Source organism: Triticum aestivum, chromosome 5D, assembly GCF_018294505.1.
Source record: "Triticum aestivum cultivar Chinese Spring chromosome 5D, IWGSC CS RefSeq v2.1, whole genome shotgun sequence".
NCBI classification, from domain to species: domain Eukaryota; kingdom Viridiplantae; phylum Streptophyta; class Magnoliopsida; order Poales; family Poaceae; genus Triticum; species Triticum aestivum.
In genome coordinates this window covers 6,794,098-6,821,238 of record NC_057808.1, presented here as the reverse complement: position 1 = coordinate 6,821,238, position 27,141 = coordinate 6,794,098, and the positions used below count along the sequence as shown (strand labels likewise).

At 45.4% G+C, this 27,141-nt stretch overlaps 2 protein-coding genes across 3 annotated transcripts in view; both read right to left on the bottom strand.

Annotated features, from left to right (window-relative positions):
* LOC123125238 (putative disease resistance protein RGA1) overlaps window positions 1–13,086 on the bottom strand; it is a 35,801-nt gene extending 22,715 nt beyond the window's left edge. Inside the window, exons 1-4 of the mRNA XM_044545762.1 lie at window positions 13,054–13,086; window positions 12,763–13,010; window positions 10,812–10,823; window positions 2,667–2,698 (exon numbers count right to left, since the gene is read on the bottom strand). Coding sequence (XP_044401697.1) covers window positions 2,667–2,698; window positions 10,812–10,823; window positions 12,763–13,010; window positions 13,054–13,086 — 325 coding nt within the window. The remainder of the gene's footprint in view (window positions 1–2,666; window positions 2,699–10,811; window positions 10,824–12,762; window positions 13,011–13,053) is intronic.
* A 4,377-nt stretch (window positions 13,087–17,463) lies between these two features.
* Window positions 17,464–21,600, bottom strand: LOC123119074 (putative receptor-like protein kinase At4g00960). Of its 2 annotated transcripts, XM_044538735.1 has the most exons (8): window positions 21,511–21,593; window positions 19,765–19,931; window positions 19,398–19,653; window positions 19,086–19,314; window positions 18,821–18,998; window positions 18,496–18,720; window positions 17,905–18,363; window positions 17,464–17,795 (listed from the first exon to the last, which is right to left on the bottom strand). In XM_044538735.1, exons 2-7 carry the CDS (start codon window positions 19,900–19,902, stop codon window positions 17,926–17,928), a joined length of 1,464 nt encoding a protein of 487 aa, XP_044394670.1. In that variant the 5' UTR covers window positions 19,903–19,931; window positions 21,511–21,593; the 3' UTR covers window positions 17,464–17,795; window positions 17,905–17,925. The 2 variants fall into 2 exon arrangements, with proteins under 2 accessions (XP_044394670.1, XP_044394671.1); XM_044538736.1 differs by lacking the exon at window positions 17,464–17,795 and having other exon boundaries at window positions 17,904–18,363; window positions 21,511–21,600.
* Between the last annotated feature and the right edge of the window lie 5,541 nt (window positions 21,601–27,141).

The window sequence follows — 27,141 nt, the reverse complement described above, 5'->3', positions numbered from 1 at the left end:
CTTATTGTATATAAATGAATTCCTACCATACAACCATCAAAGACATCACAACTAGCAACATGAGATCGTTGTTGAGATGCTTTGAGAAAGGAACAAGTATCACAAGATGGAATGAATAGCATGCCAAGATGCAACCTACACAAGGTTGAATGCAAGAAAATAATGCATGAATAGATACTTGTTACCGAGATATCATTGGAAGGATGTAGAAGAAACCAATTGAAGGTAGTAGATAGTAGTTCATTGAGCATCCTAGCTTGACTCCTATAAGCACATGGTGACACCACCTTCCTTGTGAGTGAGCCGAGCATCCAATGCATCTCCAATTGTTCCTAGAACAACAACACAAACAAAATGGTACCCAAACTCATTGGGACCAAAGAGTTAGAAACACCAACAATACATAGGACAAAATCCACATAAATATGTGCACATAGATATGAAAATGAATTTCATGCACATCTCATCCAGTTTGCGACTTGGTGGAGTTTCCCCTATATATTGGGTCAAAGAAAGAAAGCATGCCAAAGATACTACATGAAGTTAATATGCATGCTCAATAATTTCAAGAACCGACACCAATTGACAAAGAAAAACCAAGTGAAGAAAAGAAACCAAAATAATAAATCATCACTTGGAGGATATCAGCTGAAAGATACATCAAGGAACGAGATATCCAATGATACACGCAAAAATAAAGATGTCAAACTTCCAAAAGAGAGAATGTTTCCAAACAAACCAAGCTCTCTACAAAGTTTCATGATGGCACAAAGTACCAAAAAGAAACGGTTTGTGTTCCACCAACACACACTTGATAAGGACCACAAGATGAGTATTTTATAGAAAATAGGATAGCTCCCCCAAGACTAGTGCATTATAGAGAATTTGCATTTGAATACAAAATGCACAAGGTGGGATCACCACTTTCACTATATCTGGAAAACACTAGACAAGATCAAGAAATTAACAAGATCCACAAGCGGTATGGAAGACACAGGGAGTTGACACAAACCTAGGCAAGAGATAAGGCAAATAAAATCAAAGGCCAATGTAAAGATGATCAATAATTTCTACCACACATAAGTGAGTACCAATTGTCAAAAGACAAGAAGTATTTGCAAATAATTCCCGTTGGTAGATAGCAAGGATATCCAACATCATCTTCACACCAAACACAAGCAAATTGCAAATTGTAGAGCTAACATGCCACCTAGGAACAAGATAATCTACAATATCAACCCTAGGTGACAATATCTCAAATGTACACATTTTCTAAGCTAGTAATATACATAGCATATTACTCCCCCATAATGTGATACCAATTAAAGAAAACTTAACAAGAGGCAATAAGAGGATCGAACAAGAGATAATTAATGAACTATATAGAATTTGAATTTCTCATGAGAAGACATACCACATAGTGACTAGATAATCTTGTAATATCGATACTAGATGGTATTCCTCATGTACACACATTTATAGGATTGTGAGGTGCACAAAGCACATCACTCCCCCACAATGGGATATTCCATTAATCTCTCACAAGAGCCAACTAAGATACAAACAAGATGCACAAAGGCTCAACGTACGACACACATGTACATGATGTGCAAACCAACACACACATACTTGATTGCTCAAGATAATCAAGTTGGAAGCACAACATATACAAACACATGCAAGGAACAAAACCAAGCATGCAAATGGGCAAGTAACTTTCAATGTAAACAATTTAAGCACAAGTTACCGCAAGGAGGCACATTGGATATAAGATATAAACTTGATAATTCAATTGACTTGGCTTGAGACAATAAGAGTGATGAAGTCCCCTTCATTCTTCATAATGTAGCCAAGTCTCCAATGCCCTCCAACAACACCTATTGATCAAGTTTGAGCTAGTTGGTCCCCAACCAAGTTGGGTCCTAAGAGGTTAGTCACAATAGGCTTGGCTACCCAAATGATTCTTTGCTTGACACCACTTTGAGTACCAACAAACTTGGCAAACACACTGCCAACCTTATCCTTCCCAAGAGAATAGGTATCATTAATAATAATTGGGTTAGATGAGTTACCACTAGTGCATGAAGAAGCGAGGTGACCTTTCTCATGACATGAGTAGCAACGTCTACTCTTCACTTTCTTCTCACTTGATTTCTCAACTTGAGAAGCATTAGCTTGAGTTTTCTTGGGAAGAGGCCTTTCTTCAACTTGAGGTTGAGCATGAGAGTGAACTTGTGGACGCTTACCTTGTTGCTTGTCACTAATGGGCTTCTTCTTCAATGGGCAAGATCTAACATGATGCCCTTCAATTTTGCACTTGAAGCAAATAACCTTGGCCGAATTCTTGACTTGTTTTTGGCCCTTCTTGTTGTTGCTCTTGGACTTCTTCTTCTTATTGGAGTTGAATCCAAGTCCACCTTTGTCATTGGGGGATTTTTGTACACTCAAGATATTGTTGAGTGTGGCATTCCCTTCATGACACTTTTCCAAATCTTTCTTCAAAGAAGTGACTTGGGCCTTGAGCTCTTTGATTTCCTCTACATGGTTAGTCTCAACACAAGCACTAGAGGAAGTATAAGCTTCATCGTTAGAGCAACAAGGCAAGGAAAGCAATTCATCACAAGATGTACCAATGTTATGCATGGATGAATCGCGAGGACTAGCACAAGGCAATATAGCATTTTGACTAAAAGTAGTGCTAGTATACACATGAAGCTCACTAGATGTTACCTTAGCAAGCATGGCCTCATGAGCTATCTTTAGCACATTATGAGATACTAGAATATCATCATGAGAGCTTGAGAGCTTTTCATGGCTTTCCTCCAATTTCTCATAATTGCTAGATAGCAACTCAAGTTGAGCCCGAAGCTCAACATTCTCCTTCAAAATGGATGCCTCGCAAGTAATAGAGTTAGTAGCACAAGCATCATCAATAATAGCAAGAGGAGAAGGCAACTTTACAAGCTCTTTTGAATATGAAGCTTTAAGTTGTGCATGGGACTCGGTGAGTTTGATGAGCTCACCCTTGATGACCCTTGAGCCATTTTCGAGGTGCTCAAAATCCTCAAGGAGTCTAGCATGAGCAACTTCAAGCTTAACATTTTTAGTTTCAAAAACATTGGCCACCTCAAGAGCTCTATCATGATATTCCTTCACTCTAGATAATTCTAGAGCAAAAGTCTCCTTAAGAGATTCCTTGGTGGTTTGTTAAAGTTCAAGAGCTTGAGAGAGGTCCGCAATCTCATTAGCGTAATCACGCTCATGACTTTCCATTTTATCAATGGTGACCTCATGCTCCTCAAGACGAGATTCCAACTCATCAATATATTTCTTGCCCTCAATAGCAATAGACATGATTTTCATAAAGTTGGAGCGAGCAATTTTATTCTTAAGAAGAGCTTTCAAAATCATTTCCCCCTTAATTTTTAAGGAGGCAACATCATCATTCTCTTCATCATAATCGACATCATCATCACAAGATATATTGGGATTCAAGGTGGGAGATACCTTTGAAGCCTTGGCCATAAGGCAAAAAGCAATAGATGATGATGTAGGATCCCTTGAAGCACCATTCAAGACCACATCTTGTTCCATGGAGTATTGGGTTTCCTCTTGTTAGCACAACAACTCGAGGAAATACATGCATTTTTATCATGGCAACAAGATATAGCAAGCATATCATCATGATTTAGTCAAGCAATTTCTACATGATATGCAAGGACTATTAACACAAGCATGTGAAACATTTGGAGTGCTCAAAGTGCTAAAGTCCAAAGATGAAGCATTGCAATAAGAAAGTGATGAAGGATTATCAACAATAAGCCCACTATAATCATTGCAATGAACACCACTACTCACCATGTCATTACCTTGTGGCAAACCACATGTAGGTGAAGTAGAAGAAGTTGAGAACGCAACACGGCCGGAGGTGGAGGGAGAACAATCATCCTTACAAAACTTGGACACACCATATTTATCTTGAAGCTTTGTCCACAACTCATGAGCATCCCGGAATGACATGAGTTCAAATATAACTACATTGCTCAAGGCATCGAAAAGCACATTAGAAGCTTGCGCATTGACATAAGAGTTTTTCTCATCCTCTAAAGATAATCTTTGGGGATCCTTTGGAGGAGAAAAACCCATATCTACAATTCGCTCTAAATTTGGGTCCATGACCCTAAAGAGATTAAGCATGCGAATTAACCAAACATCAAAATTTGTGCCATCGAAACTAAGAGTGTCAGAGAATCCTAAACCCCTAGTCGACATCCTTACTCTCTAGGCGGTAAAGCCCAATAAAGAGAGACAAGGCTTTGATACCAATTGAAAGATCGTGGATGTCGCTAAGAGGGGGGTGTGAATAGGCGCTTTAAAATAATTACGGTTTAGGCTTGAACAAATGCGGAATAAACCTAACGGTTAATTTGTCAAGCACAAAACCTAAAACAACTAGGCTCACCTATGTGCACCAACAACTTATGCTAAGCAAGATAAACAACTATGTGATAGCAAGATATATGACAAGAACAATATGGCTATCACAAAGTAAAGTGCATAAGTAAAGGGCTCGGGTAAGAGATAACCGAGGCACGCGGAGACGACGATGTATCCCGAAGTTCACACCCTTGCGGATGCTAATCTCCGTTTGGAGCGGTGTGGAGGCACAATGCTCCCCAAGAAGCCACTAGGGCCACCGTAATCTCCTCACGCCCTCGCACAATGCAAGATGCCGTGATTCCACTAAGGGACCCTTGAGGGCGGTCACCGAACCCGTACAAATGGCAACCCTTGGGGGCGGTCACCGAACCCGTACACTTTGGCAACCCTTGGGGGCGGTCACCGGTACCCGTCAAAATGCTCGGGGCGATCTCCATAACCTAATTGGAGAACCCGACGCTTTCCCGGAGCTTTACACCACAATGATTGAGCTCCGAACACCACCAACCGTCTAGGGCGCCCAAGCACCCAAGAGGAACAAGCTCAAGGGTACCAAGCACCCAAGAGTAATAAGCTTCTCAACTTGTAACTTCCACGTATCACGTGGAGAACTCAAACCGATGCACCAAATGCAATGGCAAGGGCACACGGAGTGCCCAAGTCCTTCTCTCTCAAATCCCACCGAAGCAACTAATGCTAGGGAGGAAAATGAGAGGAAGAACAAGAAGGAGAACACCAAGAACTCCAAGAACTAGATCCAAGGGGTTCCCCTCACATAGAGGAGAAAGTGATTGGTGGAAATGTGGATCTAGATCTCCTCTCTCTTTTCCCTCAAAAACTAGCAAGAATCCACGGAGGGATTGAGAGTTAGCAAGCTCGAAGAAGGTCAAAAATGGGGGAAGAACACGAGCTAAAGAGATAAGGTTCATTGGGGAAGAAGACCCCCTTTTATAGGTGGGGAAAAATCCAACCGTTATGCTCACAGCCCGCACAGAGCGGTACTACCGCTCGTCCTCATGGTACTACCGCTAGGGGTAGCGGTACTACCGCTAAGGGTAGTGGTACTACTGCTTGCGAGCGGTACTAAAAAAATACATCCGTGCCTACCACCGCTGGACTTGTGAAGAGTTTTTGGTCTAGAGCAGAAGTAGCCACGGAAGTAGCCGCGGTAGTACCGCTCCAAGTGGTAGTACCTCTCCCAAGAGCGGTAGTAAAAAATTAAATCCGCTCCTGTCCGCGGTAGTACCGCTGCAGCCTTTCAGAACACCAAAACTGCCACAACTTCTGCAAAGGGGCTCCAAATTCAACGAAACCAAGTTTGTTGGAAAGCTAGCGACAAGGCCTAACACACTCTTGATAGAACTAACAATAAGAAGTAAATTAGAAAAGGCCCAAGAGAAAATGGTGAGAACCCTTCCTTGAAAAAGACCGGTAAGACCTCCAACACCGAAAACGCGATAGAAGAAGCATATGAAATCCGTTTTCGATGTGCTAGAGCTTGTCACGAAGATAACCACAAGCTCTAAAACCTCAAAATAAAATACAAATAAGAATCAAGAAAGATGATGCAAGGATGCAATGGTTTGAGCTGTCGACAAATGATACGATCACGCTACTCACTTGAGAGCCCCCCTTGATAGTACGGCTATCGATCCTATAACCCGGTCTCCAAACTATCACCATGAGACCGGTAAAATATAAAACCTATCAAGGGCAAACCTTTGCCTTGCATGAAGTCCACTTGAGCTAGATGATGACGATCTTGACTCCCTCAAGTTGGACCACCTTTCTTGATTGCGTTGGGTCGATGAAGACTAGATGATTGCTCCCCCATACTCCACTATGGGTGAGCCACTCTTCGACACATCTTCACAAGTCCATTGACACCACAATGGGCGGCAAGCATCAAGCACTTGATCTCTTCGTGATGCTCCACTTGAACTTGCGCACGGAATTCTTGATGACGATCACCACTTGATGTCATCCTCTCCATTGGTTGAGTGATATCTTCCTCTTGACGCAAGCCCATGAACACGTACCTAACCCCACATAGAACTCCCACATAGACCATGGGTTAGTACACAAAGCACAATGGACAATGCTTACCATACCATGAGATCACTTGATCCCACTCGGCGTATCTTCTACGCTTTGTGTGATGATCAACTTGAATCATTCTCTGTACTTAGTCTTGATCAACCTTGACTCTTTCCAACTCTCTTCATTTGGATGATGTCTTGAAGGTAAACATGAATGATATCACAATCTTCGTCTTCAAGACATGCTTGCAATAAGCTCAACACTCACATGACCAATCTTTGGATAATTCCTTAATAGCACCTTGGTCAACACATAAACTCCTTGAAACCAACACATGGACTTCAAGAAATGCCTATGGACAAATCCTTCAAATATAACTCAATGCAACCATTAGTCCATAGAGAATGTCATCAATTACCAAAACCACATATGGGGGCACCACATGTTCTAGAATAATTATTTAGTAACACTAATATTCTAGAATAATTAGTTTGACCACAGTTTGACCACAATTTAAAATTTTTTGAATTTTTTTGCCTCTCCAGATCTTAAAAGCCCCGTATCTTCTTTCTGTTAGGTTTTTGCCTCTCTAGAATAATTCGGATGTAACTTTTCGAGTAGATGATTTTTCATATAAAAAACTTTTTCATCCGAGTTCGTATGCAAAAGTTATGCCCATTTTAAGAAATTCCAGAGAGATTTTGCAAATAAAGTCGAAATTCATATTTGTTAATTTTCCCAACAACTAGACCACATATCACATGAGAAACTTATTTTATTTTATTTTTTTGACATTTGCATCATTTTCTTTTGGTTTTTCTATAACTGAAAAGGCGGTCCAGGGGGGTAGAGTTTGATGGGCCCTTTAGTCCCGGTTGGTCTGGCCAACCGCGACTAAAGGCCTTCGGGCCAGCCTGAGGACCTTTAGTCCCGGTTGGCCAGGCCAACCGGGACTAAAGCCCCTCCCGTCCGCCAGCTGTCGACCGAGCGCGCTGGGCCCAGATAGTTGGTCGCGGGTCTTCTCCCGAACCGCGACTAAAGACCCCTTTGGTCGCGGTTCGATTATTTTGGGGACTAATGGGGGCGTATGGAAGCCTCTTTTTCTACTAGTGCTAGCCCCACTATATATGAGAGGCCTAGGATACAAGCGTCCTACTAGGACACGACTCCATATCCTATCTAAACACAATACAACTACAAGTCCAACTGTAACCTACCTTGTACACAATATTCGACACAACTCTAACAAACTCCACCTTGGCGAATATCCTTCACCACCTTGAATTTGTCCATGTGTCAAACTTCCATGTACATTGGACTTGAGTTTATCCCATGAGTACCGTTGCTACTCCAAAGACTCCATGTGACTCCACCTGCAACTTCTAGTCCCTTCTTTTCTTGACCACAATCAATGCTCAAGCAAAATTAAGTTCCTCTTTACTCTAGTATGTGCTCCCAACTTCCAGAGTATCAGTCCAACGCCATCACACACCGATCACTGACCTGCGTGAAAGTGAACAACTCACATATTGGGTGTCACACATAAGAGTTACCTGAACTCAACATCACCGCTCTTTTCTTGACCGCCTGTCTGAAACTTGAAGGAATTTAACCATTGCTTGTAGTCATCCCGAGTCAAATTCGCAGTTGTCTCACCACATGTATGACCACCAGAGCCCTGGCCCGTCTCCATGTCCCGTGCGTACCGCACGCCTCACCGCTATTACCGCGTCGAGCCTCTGCTGTCTCGGTCGAGTCTCAAGGGTTGCGAACCCAGACCACTCTACCCCCACTGCAGAGTACCACCGATCATCACCGACCGATGACGAGTTTCACGCTTCCATCAGACCACTGGGCTCCAGTCCGAATTACGTGTCCCTCGCTTTTCCCGCTGAATAGGCTTCGACTCTCTGTGCACTTACGCCGTAGCCCCTCAATCAGCACCGAGTGAAGTCCTCCAGACTTCAGCTCTACCTTTAACATGACTCCATGGTAGATGATCAGTCCACCCTCGCGCCCCGTCGACTTCAAGCTCTCATAAGTACGCCGTCTTGAATCAATCCCGCGCCATAGTCTTGTCGAAGTCACACAAGCCCTCAGGCCTGCGCCACGTGTTTCCACGCCCCAGAAGTCGGTCACCATCAGCATCACGCTCCTATGTCGCTGTCGCCGATCCCACCACCGTCTTCTGTTCCAACCGACTTGCGTCGATCCGTCAGACTATCTAGTCCGACCCAGGCGAGTAAATAGCATAAAACTACTAGTTTACAGGCTATGGTTCCAAAAAACTACCACTTTTTAATTTTTCTCTGATAACTACCAAGTGGGTGGTCGGCTGTTTCAAAAAACTCAAATCACCGAGTCTTTAGTAGTTGATCACGATTATGACAGTTGGGGCCCACACTTTTGTTTGACCGTTTACTTTGACCGTTTGCTTACAAGGGGGGCCCACCTGTGAATTTTCAATCATGTCCCTAAAGGTTTTTGCAAAAAGCAATCGGGTCTCCAGAGGAGACGCGCCCGCAGCAGCCTGCTCGATTCCGAGCTGCCTGCACCGGCCGACGAGCCGTGCGCGCAGTGCCTCGCCTGCCGCCATGTCATGCCTCGCCTGCCGCCATGCCTCGCCTGCCGGATCTACGCCATGCCTCGCCTGCCGTCGTGCCGTGCCTCGTCTGCGGCCGGCACCACGCGGTGACTCGCCTGCCGCCGCGCCGTGTCTCGCCTGCGGCCTCCGCTATCCCCTGCCGCGAGCTCCTCAAGCTCGACGCGGTCGTCGCCGGCTTGGGAGGGGAGGCGGCGGCTTGCACACAAGCCCACCATGGCGCGCGCCGCAACCGCGGGCGGAGCCCCGTGGCGCGCGGGGACGACCACGGGCGAAGCCCCATGGCGCGCGGTGACCGCAGGCGGAACCCCATGGCCGGCGGCGCGCGGTGGCGACCACCTATGGTGGCGTGCAGCGGCGACCACGGGTGGAGCCCCATGGAGGCGCAACAGCGACCACGGGCAGAGCCCTTTGGAGGCACTGCGGCGACGGTCCAAGGACCCGATTGCTTTTTTAAATGATTCCAGGGACCCGATTGCTTTTTAAAAATATTTGTAGGGGCTAATCCATAAAACATCTGTGGATGAGACGCTGACATATGGCCCCCACAAGTCAGTTAACAGTCAAACACACGGTCAAATAGACGGATCGTTTAGGTGCGGGCCCGACCTGTCATAAACCTGTTTAATTTTTTAACAACGAAGATTTTGGGTTTTTTGAAACAGCGGACCGCGCGACTGGTAGGTTTCTGAGAAAAATTAAAAAGTGGTAGTTTTTTGGAACCATAGCCTGTAAACTAGTAGTTTTATGCTATTTACTCGACCCAGGCTCCCAGATCATTCCACGCATTTCCATCCATCATATGATAATTCCGTCGTAGCTGACATGACTTCCTGCAACGCCTTCAAGCATCCCTGTTGTGCCAACAAATCATTCACCCTTGTCTGCCATAAATCAAGGTTTTCAGTCCCGTCAAACTTCTCCACCTCAAACCTGGTGCCCGATAGCGCCACAGTTCTTTGTACGGCTGACCCTGCGGAAAAATTATCCAAGCTTTCCTCACGTGATGCCCAAGAACACAAGCAAAACCTAACGTGGTACACACTCATGTACTAATAGCAATTCCAACCAAAAGAAAATCTTCTGATAATCACGTGATGGCTCCTGCTTTAGCTCAAATCACGATGCTAGCTTTTGCCTTTGCCTTGCCAACACCTTTCCAATGGATGCACATAGCAATGGATTTTCTCTGCACAAATCTGATCTGATGCCTTGCCACGTACGGTTACCCAGCCCTTGCTGCTATGTAATAGCGCACCAGCAGGTTGCCGAATACGAGGACTTCTAGGACTCGGTCCTTTTTGTTTCCAAACAAATCTCTGTCCACTGTCTTCCGATTGCGTCGTTGATCGTAGCAGCGACTCACTGCGCGCCCTGCCTTTGCTAGCCTCGCACGTTTGGGCCACCCAACACCTGGGCCGCAGCCATGATGACTGGGCCGTGTGCCCCCGCGCCACGACCAGCGCGTATCACGCGCCGCCTGTACGCCTAGTCCCAATTGCCTGCCTGCTGCGTCGGTTTCCGCACGCGATCAATCTGCTGCCGATCTTGCCGAGTCGGCTTCGAACACGACGCGTGTTGCTGCAACGCAACGCCAAACGCGTATGTGCACGCTCATACACGCCGCCGATCGATGTGCCGATCAATCCGTAGCTTCCGCGGGCGAAGTGCACGCGCCACGTAAATCTGGGCGAATCCTTCCGATCTCGTCCTCTAGATCGACACGAACATCGCCTCACACCTAGCTCATGATACCACTTGTTAGAATAAATTCGAGGCATATCGTCGATCATCCGAGGACCAAGCAATCATACGAGCACGACACCGAGATTTGTTAACGAGGTTCATCGATATGGCTACATCCCCGGGGCCTGACTATGGGCGCTCCTCCTCGTGACACCGTCACAATACCGCATCCTGGCCACCCGGGCGCCGGCACACGCCGCCGGCTCCCCCTTGCACGCCTGTGCTATTATGTTGGCATAGGTTACATCGTGTGTCTAGCCCCACTATATATGAGAGGCTTAGGATACAAGTGTCCTACTAGGACACGACTCCATATCCTATCTAAACATAATACAACTATAAGTCCAACTGTAACCTACCTTGTACACAATATTCGACACAACTCTAAAAAGGATGACCACTCTGCAGCCTGTCCGATGGCCGCTCAATCTGCTTCACATTTTTGTTCATACACAATCTGGTTCAAACTTTGAGCCAGTAGTACCTCCGGTGCCATGGTGAAAAGCATGAGGGAATTGAAGAATATGTGGATGCAAAAGACATGTATATATACTTCGAAAGGGAACTAATTAGACGATAGTGATCAGCCTTCAAACTGCAAAGAGTCAGTTAGCAAACCATGGAGGTACTGACTCAAACTTTATTTATGGGCAGAATCAACACTGATTTTAAGGTTGAAACTGAACACGATTTAACACATACATGGGCGAATCATATCAAACTTCCGCTACTCAGCGCACAGCCAATGTGAAACTGAACATACAAAGTAGAGTCCAATAAAGGGGAACGTACAATAAAATTTAGCACAGTTGTGTTGATAGCAGATCTGCAGATGCCAAATTAAATGTGGGTTTACCTTGCCCATAAACATCTCGATTTGCCGACTAAAGTGGCCAAAGACGACAATCCGGCCAGCCGATGGTGGGGTGCCGTTGGACTTGGGCATGCCCTTGCCCCTCCTTCCCCTCTCCTCGTCGCCAGGGTGGTCGCCGGCAACGCGTGCGACCCAGGCGCGGAGATCCTCGTCTAGTCCTCCTCCGCCGTTGAACAGAACCCACCCGGAATCCAATGCCGTCGAAAGAAGAGAGTGCCCGGAACCACCACCAAAACTATCCTGTACATCAAATCCGATTACTCTGTCGCGCCACACCAATTGGCAAAAAAGGGGGGAAATCCTTAGGGGCACGGGAAGGGCAGACAAAAACTCCCAGAGGACGGAGCAAGAACGCCGACGAACCTTTCCGTCGCAGGTACGGGAGCGAAGGAGCCAGTCAAGTCCAGCACCCAGCCGGCGAAATCCAACAGCGACGAAGAACAGGCGGGTGCTGGCGGCGCCCCAGAAGGAACACGAAGGCGACGCGTGGAGAGCGACGGCTGCTGGGAAAGGTGTGCAGTGCGCGAGCAAGAGGTTCTAGCGGCGCCAGGTTTGCGGAGGACCATGGCGAGCAGAGCGAGGAAGAGGGAGGCAACAAGAAAAGCCCAGGCAGGGGGGAGGGGGGTTCACCATCGCGCGAGGCGGGGACGGCGATGACGGTGGCTGCGGGGAGGGCGGGGCGGGGCTAGGGTTCGGCGGCGCCTCTTCCTTCCTGGGGCGTGTGCGATGCGGTGCAGGCGCGGGGAGATCGAGAGAGGGAGAGGAAGAGGATGCGGGAGGAGCGGCTGCTAGGGTTACACACGGGCTGCTGCCTTTTATACGTCAACGGGTGAAAAGACGAGAATGCCCTTGGTGGGGCACGGGATTTACAGGCGGTGGCACCACACTATTCATTGTAGCAGTGTTTCGTTTGATCCGACAGCCAGGATCGATCCATCTCGCGATCCAACGGCCCAAACTTGTTTGGACACCTAATCCAACGGCCCAGAACCAGACGTCCCGAGGAGGCTCTAACAATGGGATTGGAAGGATGATAGTCTGTTCTGGGATGTCCTCAGACAAAATAGACAGTATTTTCCTTTTTTCTTCAGCCCTCCCGATGATTAATGCCTCTTCCACATCTGATGTTGTTTCCCTGTCAGGAGCATGCGGAACATTATTGTTAAAGCTATCTCTCAGCATGAAATTGCAATGTTCGCCTTTATTTGTTATATTTTCCAGTTCAGCTATCATCATCTCCAACACATTAGACTCTGTGCTCTTGGGACCAATTGTAGGACACGGGGGCACATCTGCCATCTGCAACAACTATTTATGTGTAAGTACATGAACAAGACCACAATAGAATTACCATGATCTCATAGTCTCGTAAATTCCCTGGCATGGTTATGCTATATGTGTGTAAGTTAATTTATTGACAATCTTTCAGTTAGACTGCTCTTAACAAATGTGCAAACCGGAAGAGGAAAAGGTTGTAATACCACATGTTGAAATAAAAATGCAACATATATACTAGAATGGCAGAATGCACAACATCAAAACAGAAAACATATGAACACATGGACTGCCTCAACACCACCTTCACCAAGACGGTTTCTTTATATGAACAAGGCCATATAGTCCTGATAGAGGATGACATGAATGAAGCGTAACCAAGGTGAGCGCCACAATTCTATGGAGCATCGCTGTACAGCCACTTCACCCCCACTTCTCCTGTGCTAGTTCGGTTCTCTTCCACCACTCCTTTCGTCCACCAGCCACCTACACCTCCCTGCTTATCCTCTCTCCAACCGCTGCCTCTTGCAGCCACTGCTGCCGCCTGCAGCAGTGTAAAGTCAGGGCGCCGCTGTTGATTTTTGCTCATGGATTGTTAATACTCCATACGGCAACCGCCATTCACATCCGATATGGATATGGAATGATCAACACACCCCCACTCCCGACGTGGCCAAGGATAAATGATTGGGGAAATGCGGGGACTGAGACTTGAACCCAAGACCTCAGGTCTGATACCATGTTAAGATATACCTGTCAACCAACTATCCTAAACGGCCGTCATGTGTGGCTCAACGGTCCTCCGGACCATCTTTGTATTCCCCAAAACATTATGACATGAAATAAAGTGCGTTGTTCTTCTAAAAAAAAAGGTACGTATCGCTACCTTCTCAAAAAAAAAAAAGATACGTATCGCTAATTACTAGGACCTGGTAAGGGTTTTCGTGATCGTTGGGGGGCTGGCCCCTGCTCGTCCCCCTGGCTCCGCCACTGCGTGTGGCGGCGGCGGCGGGGCTCTCTCCCCCTCGCGAGGCTCCTGGACGGCGCGGGACGGCCGGCCCTCGCGGCGGCGCTCGGCTCGGCGGCAGGTCGGGCCGCCGGCGGATCTGGGCGGCATGCATCCCCTGTTTGGTGGCGCTGCGGCGTTGGCGGCGGCGTGGTCTGCGCGGGGCGGCGAGGCGCGGGCTCCTCCTTCTCTCGATCTGATGGCGCCACGGTGGCGCCGACGCTCGGGCGTGCGGCGGGGTTCGCGAGGGTAGTCGGCGCGCGACGTCTTCCTCCCCGATCTGATGGCTCCACGGTGGCGCCAGTGCTCGAGCGGCGGTTGGCGTCGGCAAGCGGTGGCGGGCGCAGGGCTCTCGGCGGCGCTCCAGCGTGTGCAGGCGGCGGTGGTCCCTTGTGCACGGTCGGCGGCTTCGTCTCTGACCCGGACGGCGCGGGGGATGGCGGCGGCCCGGCGTGGCCGGCGATCTGGATGCAGTGGTGCCGGCGGCTCGCTGATCTGCCGGTGCTCCAGGGTTCTGTCTGCTGGTGCTGGTGATGACGGCGGCCCGTGCACGAGAGTTGGATCCCTTTGGATCTAAAAAAAATGTCGAAAAATAATTACCTGCAATGCCTTTGTCAGCAGGGCTTCATCAGCAGTTTGCTTCCAAAGGATGAAAGATTTGCCCACGAATTGTCCTGGTTGGGGTTCAGAAAGCAGAGGACGGAGATGGACGGAGATGCTGGCGGCGCTCCGCCTCCAGTCCACCCATCTCTTCTCCGTCCGTCATGAACAAGATGATGGGCCTCCATGCCACTAAACATAGTACTGCACAATATTTCTCGCTCGGCCTAGCCCGCACAATCTTTGTGCTTCGCACTGGTTTTGGGAAGCGCTGAACCTGTTTTTCTTCTTATTTTCTGTGTCCTTTCTGCCAGTTTTCTTTTGATTTTATTGCTTTTCGAATTTTTACTTTTCTATGTTTCCAAAGGGACGATTTTTCTTTGAATCCGTGAACATTTCCTAAATATACAAGATTTCAAAATTTCATTAACATTTTTAAAATTTTCAATCATGTTTAAAAATGCGTGACAATTTTAAAATTCAAAAAACAAATTGAATTCATTATTTTTTTGAAATTCATAATTTTGTAAGTACACGAATATTTTTCATATTAAAAAATAACGTGTGAAAATAAATCATACTTGAAAATAAATAAAAAAACCATGGATATTTTTAAACTCGTTTTAATTTTTCAATTCGCCAATTATTTTTGAATTTGTGAACATTTTTTAAATCAACAAACATTCATGAATATTCTTGAATCTGCAAATATTTTATAAATTCATGAACTGTTTGTATTTTTGAATATTTTATAAAATTCATGACATTTTTTGAATTCATGGACATTTTTAAATTTTTTGAACACTTTATATATTGCCGAACATTTTTTATAGTTCCTTTTTTTCATTCTTTTTTTTCTTAAAGCATCGACAAGAAAAAATTGAAAGACAAGCAGCCAGCAAACGACACGCAAGTGAATAGCAGCAACTAACACTACTTGGGCCATATGCAATAACTCTCGCTAGAGCGTGACACACGTTTGCTCCGTATCCAGCACGTGGCCTGTGGAACAGGAGCTCTCGTCTGCTATACCACACTGATATAAAAAAAGCCAGGCAAAAAAAATGTATGTGTGCCTTCGTCGATTGGAAATGGACTAGAAGGACCAATGTAAGACGCACAAGCACGTAGCGCAAACAAGACAAACAACATGAGAATGGGGGTGAGGAGAGGGGGCCTTGTTCCATGCCAGTAGCAACACAATCATCTTAGTGCCGCCGATCAGAAAAAAATCCTAAACTTATTACTAACCGTACCACCACCAGACCGAAGCCAGGTCACCACCCCCTCCTGCCGCCAGAGTGAAAGATGTGTGTGTGTGTGTGGGGGGGGGGGGGGGGGGGGGGGGGGCTGAGGTGCTTGTATTTTCTTCATTAATCTCAGGACATGTCGTCTTAGTCTGTCAGAGGTCCTTATAGGGTTAGGGTTTACGTACATGCATGCGTTCATATAGATGAGTGTATATACATGTATGTGAGTGTATGTGTCCATATTGTGTTTCTCAAAAAAGAAGTAAACAACCTCCACAAATCCCGCAGCCACAAATCTGACCACCGCCTTGAAATCTCCACCTCCAAGAGTATCAAGGTCGAAGGAGTCTTGGAAACTTTCTCAAATTCTAGCATATTTTGTATAAACAGTGGGAGACTAGTTAGATCTCAACATGGATTAGATTCCCTCTCAGTTCACTCTCAAATCTCTCTCTGTTGTCAAGAATCAACCAAAATGGCGGCAATGGAGAGTGGGGATAGCAAATGGATGCCCTTTCCATGAAGGAGAAGAATTAAATAGGCTTGGCCAGAATCTGCCCATTGCATGAAAAATATTACATCAAAAGACTCCGGACATTCACTTACGCTATCGTCAAACTTGCGTCAAAATTCGACTCTGCGTCTAGCCACACGCGGAGATTCGACATTCACTTACGCTATCGTCAAACTTGCGTCAAAATTCGACTCTGCGTCTAGCCATACGCGGAGATTCTGATCATCACCCAAGGACATCTGAGTCTTGGATACTTTAAGTCACCCTAGGTACTCCGGTCCATGGCAGAAACATTTTTCTAGGGCCCTTGAAGAAAGCTTCAAACACTCCGGTGCCCGGACACTCCGACCATCACCCGGAATAGGGAATCAAAAACAATCCTCTAGAAAGCAATTGTCTTATTTTCCATTTTGTTGGTCGTCGATGGTCGCCGACTAACTAACTTTTTCGGTCTAAAACATGTCATTACACTTAGCACAAAATTAATCCCTTAATTTTTCGTCATCAAGTACCAAAATGAACGTTGGGAAAAGATGCTCTTTCACATCCCTACACTAAAATGTCAATCACCAGTACCTATATTGTCCAATTTTACGGAAATATCAGTTTGTATTGATATTTAAAACTAGATCCTATAAAAAAACGTTATAACACATTATCTATTAGCACACTTTTGAATTTCTTTAAATTAAGTTGACACATCATGTGCTGACATAACATGTAAAATGTACATACACTTCCAAACATTACAATCATCCAATCTTAACATTACATGGCAAATAAATGTGATAACTTTTTTTCAAAGAAACACATACGGTCTTTACTAACAGAAGTAGAACGGAGCATCATCTGAAAAACCATAAACCTGCACTTCACAAAGAAACAAGGGTAGAAAAAAGGAATCTCCATGCTGCATCCAACAATCAAACTTGATATATTCATTTTGTGGCTTTCTGCTAGTCCCCCCCCCCCCCCCCCCCCCCCCCCACACACACACACCCTCTCTAAACCAGCCGCAAGCCGCAATCATGTACCAACCTCTATAATTTTTCTGCAACTATCAGTCACAAACCAAAACCAACATGTAGAACAAAATTGATGTACTGTAACAATGCCTAAATGATCAACATGGCAGTTTTCATCAAAGAAGCACCGAATGTATATCTGAAACAGTACAATTTAAATAAAACCACTCTAATTTTTATTCTAAGTGAAAAACAATGCAGACGGTCACTTACGGTCCATCTTTTTGGAATAATATAGAAAATACAAGTAGATGGGGAGTCCCCACAACTGATGTAGAAATAAGTAAATCAAATACTTAACAAACGGTAGTCTTCCAGTATAGTCATAAAGAGACAATGGTGATTGATGTTTATTATTTTCTGATGCTCTGCCTGTCCTGAAGTCTCTTTCCGGTTGGAAGGCTGAAAACTCTCTTATTTTTCCTGAAATTTTAACTAAAATATATCAGGGAAAGGAATTTAACTTAGCATACATGTGCAATAATTCATTAATTTGTGAAGTCCTTCTCTTTGAGTTTAGATAAACACTTACCAAAAATAAAAGTGCTGCAAATTACTGGTCCAATCCAACATAATGAATCGGCCATATCACCTCATCCATGGCGCTGATGTTTTGAAGGAAGTCTTGAGTTATTTCATCGGACGTGAAGTGCTTGCTCACTCTTACGGTCTGCACAACCAACATGTCAAAGCACTGCATATTCGGCAATGCCACCTCTTCTTCTCGCAATGTTAGGGTGATGTAACATTTGGAATATGGTGCAATGATCCCTTTGTGTGGTTGTGCAAGATACTTTTCTACATCGGTGTTTATATTAAAAGCAATGTGGCTGGATGCCGCCTTGTTGATGAGCTGCAGGCAGCACCGTATGTCCTTGTTTGGCTCAAATGGGAAGCAGAGTTCCAGGGACGGATCCACCACAATATCCTTTCCCAAATTGTTGGGACTTTTATTCTGTTTCAACGCTCCCAAACCATTGACACAGTTTCTCTACAAAGACAAAAGTTCAAGGTATTAGCTAACTAGTGATAGCCAGTGTTCAGCAACTATACATACATACATATTACCCAGTGAACATATATGAGTACGGGCATGAGTATGAAATGAAGGTTATATACATACCAACGGGTGTATAGTTGGTTTTGGATCTTTATTTAACATCTCCCCGACTTTAGAGTCTAGTTCCTTGAGCTCGCTGATAATTTCAGTCATGTAAGGTCGCTTGTCTCGGTCGTCCTCCACACAACGCATTGCCATGTCAATACATTTCGTTACCCCTAGGAGGTCTGCTTCGTCCCATCTATAACCTTTGGTTGCCTGCATCTTTGTTTTCCAGTATTCTTGTACCTGTCAAGTTGCAATATACATTGTGTATCTATATATCACTCACATCAAAAGAGGGTAAGGCACACCAATCTGTTAAAAAAAGACAAATGCATTTTCTTACACTGTCGATAAAATCTTGTTGAATTAGTTTTGAAAAATTTGGACGACGACGCGCATCCCAATAATCACCGTATCCCTTTTCTCCCGCCATCATGTGGAAAATTATGACTCCAAGACTGAAAACGTCATTCTTTGGTGAGACCTTGCGATTGTGTATGTATTCTTGCGGCATGAACCCACTGCATGATAACATGTAGAATATATGCTCACTAAAATGTTTATAAACTGGACTGAGCTATCTACACATGAGCATTATGCGAACTTACACCGTTCCTTTCATAGCACTTATTTGGTGAGTATATGATGTACCAAAGAGCTTGGACAAACCAAAATCTCCTATTTTGGGCACAAAATTTTCATCCAGCAATACATTATCCGGCTTTAAGTCTAGATGAAAAATCTTCTGTACTTGTCCCTTATGAAGGTAGTGCAGGCCCTCGCAAGTCCCATGAATTATTTTGTACGTCGTTGGCCAATCAAGTATGCAGGACTTGTCTGCATGCAGAATGAAAAATGTGTTTGTCACAGACACAACATGGTAAATGGTATAGCAGAATTGAGGTAGAGCACCATCATACCAGAAATATGCTTGGCCAGGCTTCCTCCCTTCATATATTCAAAGCAGAGAGCTCTCTCTATTACTGCTGAGAAAACTAATTTTCCTTCGTACTCAACATCTTTATGTGCTATCTCATAGCAGTAACCAATCATACGAATGATATTTTCATGTTGAACCTTCTTAAGGTTACGGAATTCATTTTCAAATGCCTCATCGTTAAGTCCAGGGACGGGAAAAAGCTTCTTGACAGCTATTTCGTCCCCATTAAGCACTCCCTGTTCATATGGATCAAGACCTTGGTTGTTAGAGCTACCATCCGATAATCAAAAGGTACAAAATGATTAGTTCTAGAACAAATTAAACATTATATGATTAACCATTCCTACCTTGTAAACTTCTCCATAACCACCACTACCAACTTTCATCTTCTCTGAAAAATCCTCCGTGATTGTTTTTAACAAATGCAGTTGGATGGGCTTTGCATCCTTATCGGACGAGGACATTTTCTCAAACAGGTACTCCATTGGGTGTCGTTATTCTTTTTTGGGAAAGCCTTCAGTAAGACAATATCTTAGATTTAATGTTTGTCAATACAGTTGTTGGTAGAAAGTAGTCAAAAGTCTAAAACTACAGAATTATATCCGTAGAAATACAACAGGTATTCCGTTTTTCACTGCCAATACTATTTTTTCTGGCCCATGAATACAAGATATTGTTTCTGCACTGAACAACTTAATAACTGGAATAACAAAAACACACAAAAAATTTAAATAGCGCGCAAAGCCTCTTAGCGATGGACCGCTTCTAAATGCTATAGCGTGCAAGTATTTAAAATGTTTGCTCATGTGTTTAGACAAAAGACCCTTAACGCAGGACCTCTTCTAAATGCTATAGCGTGCTATAACGAAGATATAGCGCGCTATTTAAGAAAGAAAAATATGTTTTTAGTCCCTCAAATTACCAAAAGTATATAATTAGTCCCTCAAGAATTTTTGGACGACATTTGGTCCCTTAAGTCTTAAAGCCGGACACATTCGGTCCAAAACCAGAAATGTGGAAAAGACCGTTGACGTGTCACTGGTATTCTCTTTTGTTCTCCCCTCTCTCTCAGCCGGCGAAAACAGGGGCCTGCACCACCGCCGCTATGAACCCGAGTCGCCCCGCCAGGGTTCATCAACAGCTCCCTTCCCCGCCCATCTCCACGCAGATGAGCGTAGTTCCCAACCGCCCCCTTCCCGTCCCATCTCCATGCGGATGAGCGCCGCCGGCCTAGATCAGCGCCCCTCCCTCCCGTGGATCCACCCCACCCTCCGTGGATTGGTGCCCGTGGGGCTCTCTAGCCGCCCCCGTACCATGGTCAACGTGCGCGTGGTGCGTCTAGCAAACTGCTCGCGTGTGGTGTGCGTGCGCTGCCGGCGTGTTGTGCGTGCGTGCGTGCGTGTGCTGCCGGCGTGGTGTGCGGTGGCGTGTGTGGGTGTGTTGTGTGTTGCCGGCTTGCCTGAACATGGCGACGTGAGTGCGTGTGGCGTACTGTAGGATGCAGGCGTGCGTTTGTTGTGCCCCGGCGTGGTGTGCGTGCTAGGCTGCAGCAAACTGCTCGCGTGTGTGTGTGCCACAGGCGAGCTTGCGTGCTTGCGGCCGGCGTAGATGTGACTGTATGATAGAGAGTGACACGTCAGGGTTCTTTTACGCATTTTTGGTTTTTGATCAAATGTCTCCGGTTTTGAAACTTGAGGGAGCAAATATCGCCCAAAAATTTTGAGGGACCAGTTGTATACTTTTTGTAAAGTTAAGAGACGAAAAACATACTTTTCTCTATCTAAAACCATATTAACCACCTCCACTTAATCAGTCAGCAAAGCCCCTAAGGCGCGCACCACATAAGCAAGAATCCCCTCCACGATCCAGTTGGATTTACGAATAATATTCATGACATATTGTTTTTCATTCTATAGGAACATATACAGGCAGGAAGTAAAAGTGAATTTTTCTCATGAAGACAAGGCCAATATCTGAAAATATTTCTTGAAGAACTAGGTGAGACATCTAACATTTCCTAACACCCGGACTACTTCCATAACAAAAACATTCATGGGCAAACTACGAAGCAAGAGCAGCAACACTGAACTTACCAGGAGGCGAAGACCCTGCAGCTCCAGGGACGGGAATATAGGAAAGAGAAGTGGTTTTGGCTCCTCGCTGAGGAGAGGATCCCATCCAAGCACCTCTTAAATAGAGGAAGGTGACTCTAATCCAAGTCCATATTTAAAATGGGCGCATGTGGTGGCAAAACTGTCCTGCCAATAAGCATGCAGACCAGGCTTCTTTTTCTTTTAAATTAATCAAGTGGCACTATAGCATGTCGCAGAATTTTAATTCTAATTCTAAGAGAACCGATTGTATAACATTGTATTTGTGCATCAAATTTTAATTTTAACACAACCGATTGTAGAAGTTTGTTTTAACCCAAAATCTAAAAAGTGGCCGCGCGCTAACTGGAGAGAACGAGCGGCCGGGCTTTCTTGCCATGCATGAGTTGTTTTTTTGTCTGCTAGTGCATGTCGTTATCAGTATTTAATGTGTTCACATTGGTTAGTCCAATTTGAAAGAAACAGCTTCACGTACAATTATTTTGGTTTTCCGAATTTTTAAAAAGCCATATCTTTCAAACCCGCGTCGGAATTCAGATCCGTCTTCACTGTTGAATTCTTTGCGACGAGATCTTTGAAACTAGATCCCCATGAGTATGTTTCGACGAAATTTTTTTGATGCCAACTTTGGCGCTATATTGTGCAACTTCAGTACTGCTTTGTGCAACTTTAGTACTGCATGGTGCAATTTTTTTCAAACCCAGTTTTTTGGAGCTGCATCCACAGTAGTTGTAGTTGCACACATAGTAGTCCTAGTTGGCACATGCATGGCCACAGAGTTGCACAATCTGGTCCGCATAGTCGCATATGAATTGTCATAGCTTGTAATGTAGTCTAGTTGCACACACATTGATGTTTAGTTGGCTTGTAACATATTCTAGTTGCACACACATTGATGTTTAGTTGGCAGGAAGACTAGTTGCACACGCATATGCTTAGTTGGCTTGTAATATAGTCTAGTTGCACACACATTGATGTTTAGTTGGCAGGACACTAGTTGCACAAGCATTGATATTTAGTTGGCAGGACTAGTTACACACACATATACTGAGCTGGCGCGGCAATGTAGTCTAGTTGCACAATGCAGTACTTTAGTTGCACCATATAGCACCAAAGTTGGCATAAAAAAATCGTCGAAACATACCCATGCGGGATCTAGTTTCGAAGATCTCGTCGCGATGAATCCAAAGGTGAAAACGGATCTGAATTCCAACGTATAGTTTAAAAGATATGACTTTTTAAAGATTTAAGAGGTGAAAATAAATGTGTTTCAAAGACTAGTCTGTACACATTCAATGCTAACAAAAACATCCACTAACTGACAAAAAAGACACAAACTAGGTAATTGCTATTTATAGATTATCAGGGGACCAAAACTTGCAATTTTAGGTCGGCCGCTCGCAAAGTGTAGCGAGCAGCCTGCCGCTCGCTAGACCGGTCCTTGTTTTAACATATACAATTTTAATTCCAATTGTACAGTTTGTAAAGGACCCGATTACAATTTTCTATCTTGTTTGGGGTGCTCCTTGTAAGAGTCAGGGACTTATGTGTATTTTTGCTTCTTCTGGGTCCTGTTTGTAAGATGTACTGCTCCACCTGGGTCCTATCGGACCCTTCCATTATTAGAAAAAAATTCTGAACTATTTTTTTTGTTATATCTTAAGATTACAATAGCGCTGGAGAAAGCTGAAATAAATCTAAAAACTATGCGGGCACGTATGCAAGGCTAGAACTTCAATCTCAATCAGTTGTATAGAAAAATGAAATATTGACATTAAGAACATCGACATTTCCGCATGTCAGTCGATCGGTAGCATAATGCTAACTTAGCGGGCATCATTAGTAGTTACTTCCTTCGTCCCATATTAATTGACGCCAAAATGGATGTATCACTTCTCTTTCTTCCCCTAAAAGAAAGAAACGGTGATCTAGCCAGCTGCCAGGTCCTTCCGTCGTCGTCGTCTGATGACCTCTGTCGTCAATGTGAGCGGGTCACCGGAAGCACACGTGTTGATCGTGTAGCTATAGGTTTTAGGCCCTGGTAGCTTAGATTTTTTTCGTCGTTCATCGTCTTGGCTTCGGCTAAGACGATGACGACGTCGAATAAAGAAGCTTCAAATCCTTCCCTGACGAGGCGATCGGTCCTACGGTTGGGGCGCTGGATTTGAAAACCAGCCTGTTCAAGTAAGGATGGCATGGCCTTGACAACATCCTCGTGGTGGAATCGTGTCCTCGGGCTCTGCCATTACGATGGCATCTAGTCCAGCGCTGGCGTTGAGTTTGGGAAGTAGTCTCCAGAAGCAAATGCAAATTGTGATCTGCATCGACGACATCTGAAAGATGGTGAATCTTGTGCTAGGCTCGAATTACATCTCGTAGTAATACATGTAATGCATGGTTGGTAGCTGCTTACATCAAATTGCAGGTTGCAAATCGACCCATAGCATGTTTGTTTTTTGGGGATACTTTGATTAGGCCAAGGACACTCTCCATAGTTTGAATTGGAATCTTGCTTTCACTTTTGGACTTGCTATTTGTCAACGCCATTGTGGTTACAACCTTCCAGGCAATTTACCTTCGAACCGCATGTTATGTTGCCAAACCGCGTCTCACCAAACCAAAATATGCGCTTGGGATAATTTAATTTATGCCAAGGTGACTCAGCCTTGGCTTGAAAAGGAACGCTGCTATCACTTTTAGGCGTGCATGAATGCTGATTGGTTTAGGTACTGCATGCTTTGGCATTAAGAAATAGTCATGTCTGTGGACAGAGCTCAACAGTTTCATAATCTTTTGTTCCTACGTACCCACTAGTAAACAGGCATGTTCTCACTAAGAGGAGTTCTAATTATATGTATTGTGCAGCATCTAGATCTAGATTTACTCCTAAACTATTTCAAAACGATACGGACGGGTAACCAGACATGCTTTATTTCATTATAAGATTCCTAAGACAGAATGAAGCCCGTCGCATGCGGGGACGCTAGTTGATGAACGCGCTAAAGCACACCCGATTCCAAGGAGATTAAGTCACACGGATTCCTAGCTAGGTGTGAACTATTGCCCCCTTCATTTTTAACGAAGATTGGAGATGAGTCTGACTTTAGATTAATAAAACCATCAACCATTCAAGAATTAAATCAACCGACAAACAAAAGGAAAGATTTACAATTCCTTCAAGTCCAGAACCCAGCCACACTGCAGTTTTCATGTTTGTACGAGCTATCAGAGCAAGCTCGTGACTAACCTGATTTTTCTCACGTGTAGTAGCCTTCATATGGACCCTCCTATCACCACTGGTTAGCATTTTGATCTCCTGGGACTAGTGCGGCATCCTTGGATCGATCGACAACAGCTTGGCTGATCATCATCATTGCGGCCTCCGAGCTGTCCGTTTCAATAATGGAAGGCAGCGAACTCCATTCTAGCTTAAGAGAAATTCCCTCTTTGCATGCCTCCAACTTAGCTCGTAGTGGATTATCACATGCAAACAAGTGTCTGCATGATGTGAAGATAAGTTGTTGTTGCTGTCGCTGTCCCTCCGTCGGATAAGGCACCATTGACGTTCAGCTTTATCAATCCACCCAGAGGAGGTTCCCACTTCTCTGGTGGTCACAGTTCTGCACCTCTCCTGCCCGACGTCGGCGCAGCAGCAGCACCAGTTAGGCAGGCCGGGTCTGTGAGCATCATGAAGCGCCCGCCCACTGATGGGGTAGTAGCAGTGGCGGGAGGTCGATGGCGGATTGGCCTGGGAGCCTGGCCCGCCACTGCTGGCCTTTTTGCGCCTGTCACTGGTAGGCATTCCTGCAGTAGTGCCCATATGGTCTTCTAGATGGCGTGACGACCATCTGGTGCTACTCGAGGCGCTTGACGATGGAGCTCACGCTCGTCCGAATACCACATCTAGCGTGACCCTACCGCTGCATCGTGACTCTTTCCCTGGTATTGTTCCCTTGAACATAGTTCGGCTTGGCTCGATGCATGATTTTCAAACTGCATTTTTTGCAAAGTGTCCTCGTAAATGAGGTTTAAGCTACTGTCGCAGTTCATCGGGACTTTGGTAAGCCAGTAGCCGTCGATAATAGGGTCAAGGATTAGGCCCGCGATTCCTCGACCAAGGCTGGGAATCGGCTGTTTCTCTTGCCCGAATGTGATTTTTGTATCCAAACATCTGCTGTGCGAGGTTACCATGTCGCTAACATGGTTGATTTCTCGAAGAGCTCTCTTTCGCTGGTTCCGCTAGGGGTGGGTCTCGTAGATAATTAATATTTCGTTGTCGTCGGCCGACTGCCCCTCCCAGCTCGATGCTTTTCCTCGGCTTTTATGAGTTCCAAGGTTATCTAGGAGGTTTAGTCCCCCTTTTGCCACCTGTCAGACGACCCAACATGCCTGAAGCTTGTGGGTTGGATTTGTGTGTAATGAGACAGAGTGGTTTTGCATATGGTTAATCCAAGTTTGCGTTCAGTGCAGACCTGGGTCCTCTGCTCGGATGTTGATTCCTTCGTGTAGGCTGGTCGGCTGGTTTGTCGATTCTAGATCGCTCTTGGTGTCGTCGTCAGGATCTGATAGGTCTTGAGTCGAATTCTTTTGTACCTTGTCTGCTAGCCAGACATCTTCCATATGACGCGGTATCGTGTAACGATGTCTGATAGCCCGTGGAACATTCTAACGTGTCCCCATGCCAGAGATGTTTGTGATTCTGTCGTTATGGCAATTAAATTAGAATACTGCTAAGGTCTCTGCTTCACAGCAATCTGGGATTTTGTTCTTAACGAACATGAATCTTCCAACACTGTCAGACTGTTTCTTTTGATTTTTGTGTAACGTAAGCCAAATCACAGACGTCCTTCGGTCCAGAGTTATCGGGGCAGTACGCAACGTGGGGGCTGGATGGGACCTGAAATTCAATTACATACTGATCTACCGTCGGCTTCCCAGAGGAAACCTCGTGTCAGACGGTGCGACCGTGCTTATCGGGCTGCACCAAAGAGTCTTCGGATCCGAGCTCCAGGTTTGGTCCGACCTGATGTGACATTATCCCGCGGCTCTTGGGGCGTGATCGCTTGAAGATCCTTAGGCTGGATCTGATGAAACGGCACGGGTTCTGATCACCGAAATTGGTTCCTCGGGATTTATGTCCTGACGGTGCGTAGAGTTCTGTGATTCTCCTGCGTCTCGGTTAAGACAAGGTCTTGATGCTCGGGCGCAGATGTTGCACCGACGTGGAACTGGTCGTCGGTCGATGTTTCCATCGAGCCTTTGCGACCGCGTAGCAAGGCCTGCATTCGGCCACCAATGTCGGTGCTAAAAATGGCAGATCTCAGGAGGGGGTCCCGAGCTGGTGGTATTGACAAGATGGTAACATGAAGTAGAGAAAGACACGATGTTACATAGGTTCGGGCCCTCGGGAAGAGGTAATACCTACGTCCAACTCTTGTTATATCGATTATGATGGGGTACATGTTGAAGGCAATGCAACTCTCGATATATTGATCGGGTGCATGGTGCACGTATATATGGGTACAAGGGCAACCCTCAGCCTCATCTATACAAGGAAACTAGAGGCGGGGCCGGTAGGAGATTATCCTAATAGATACATGCACATATATGTTC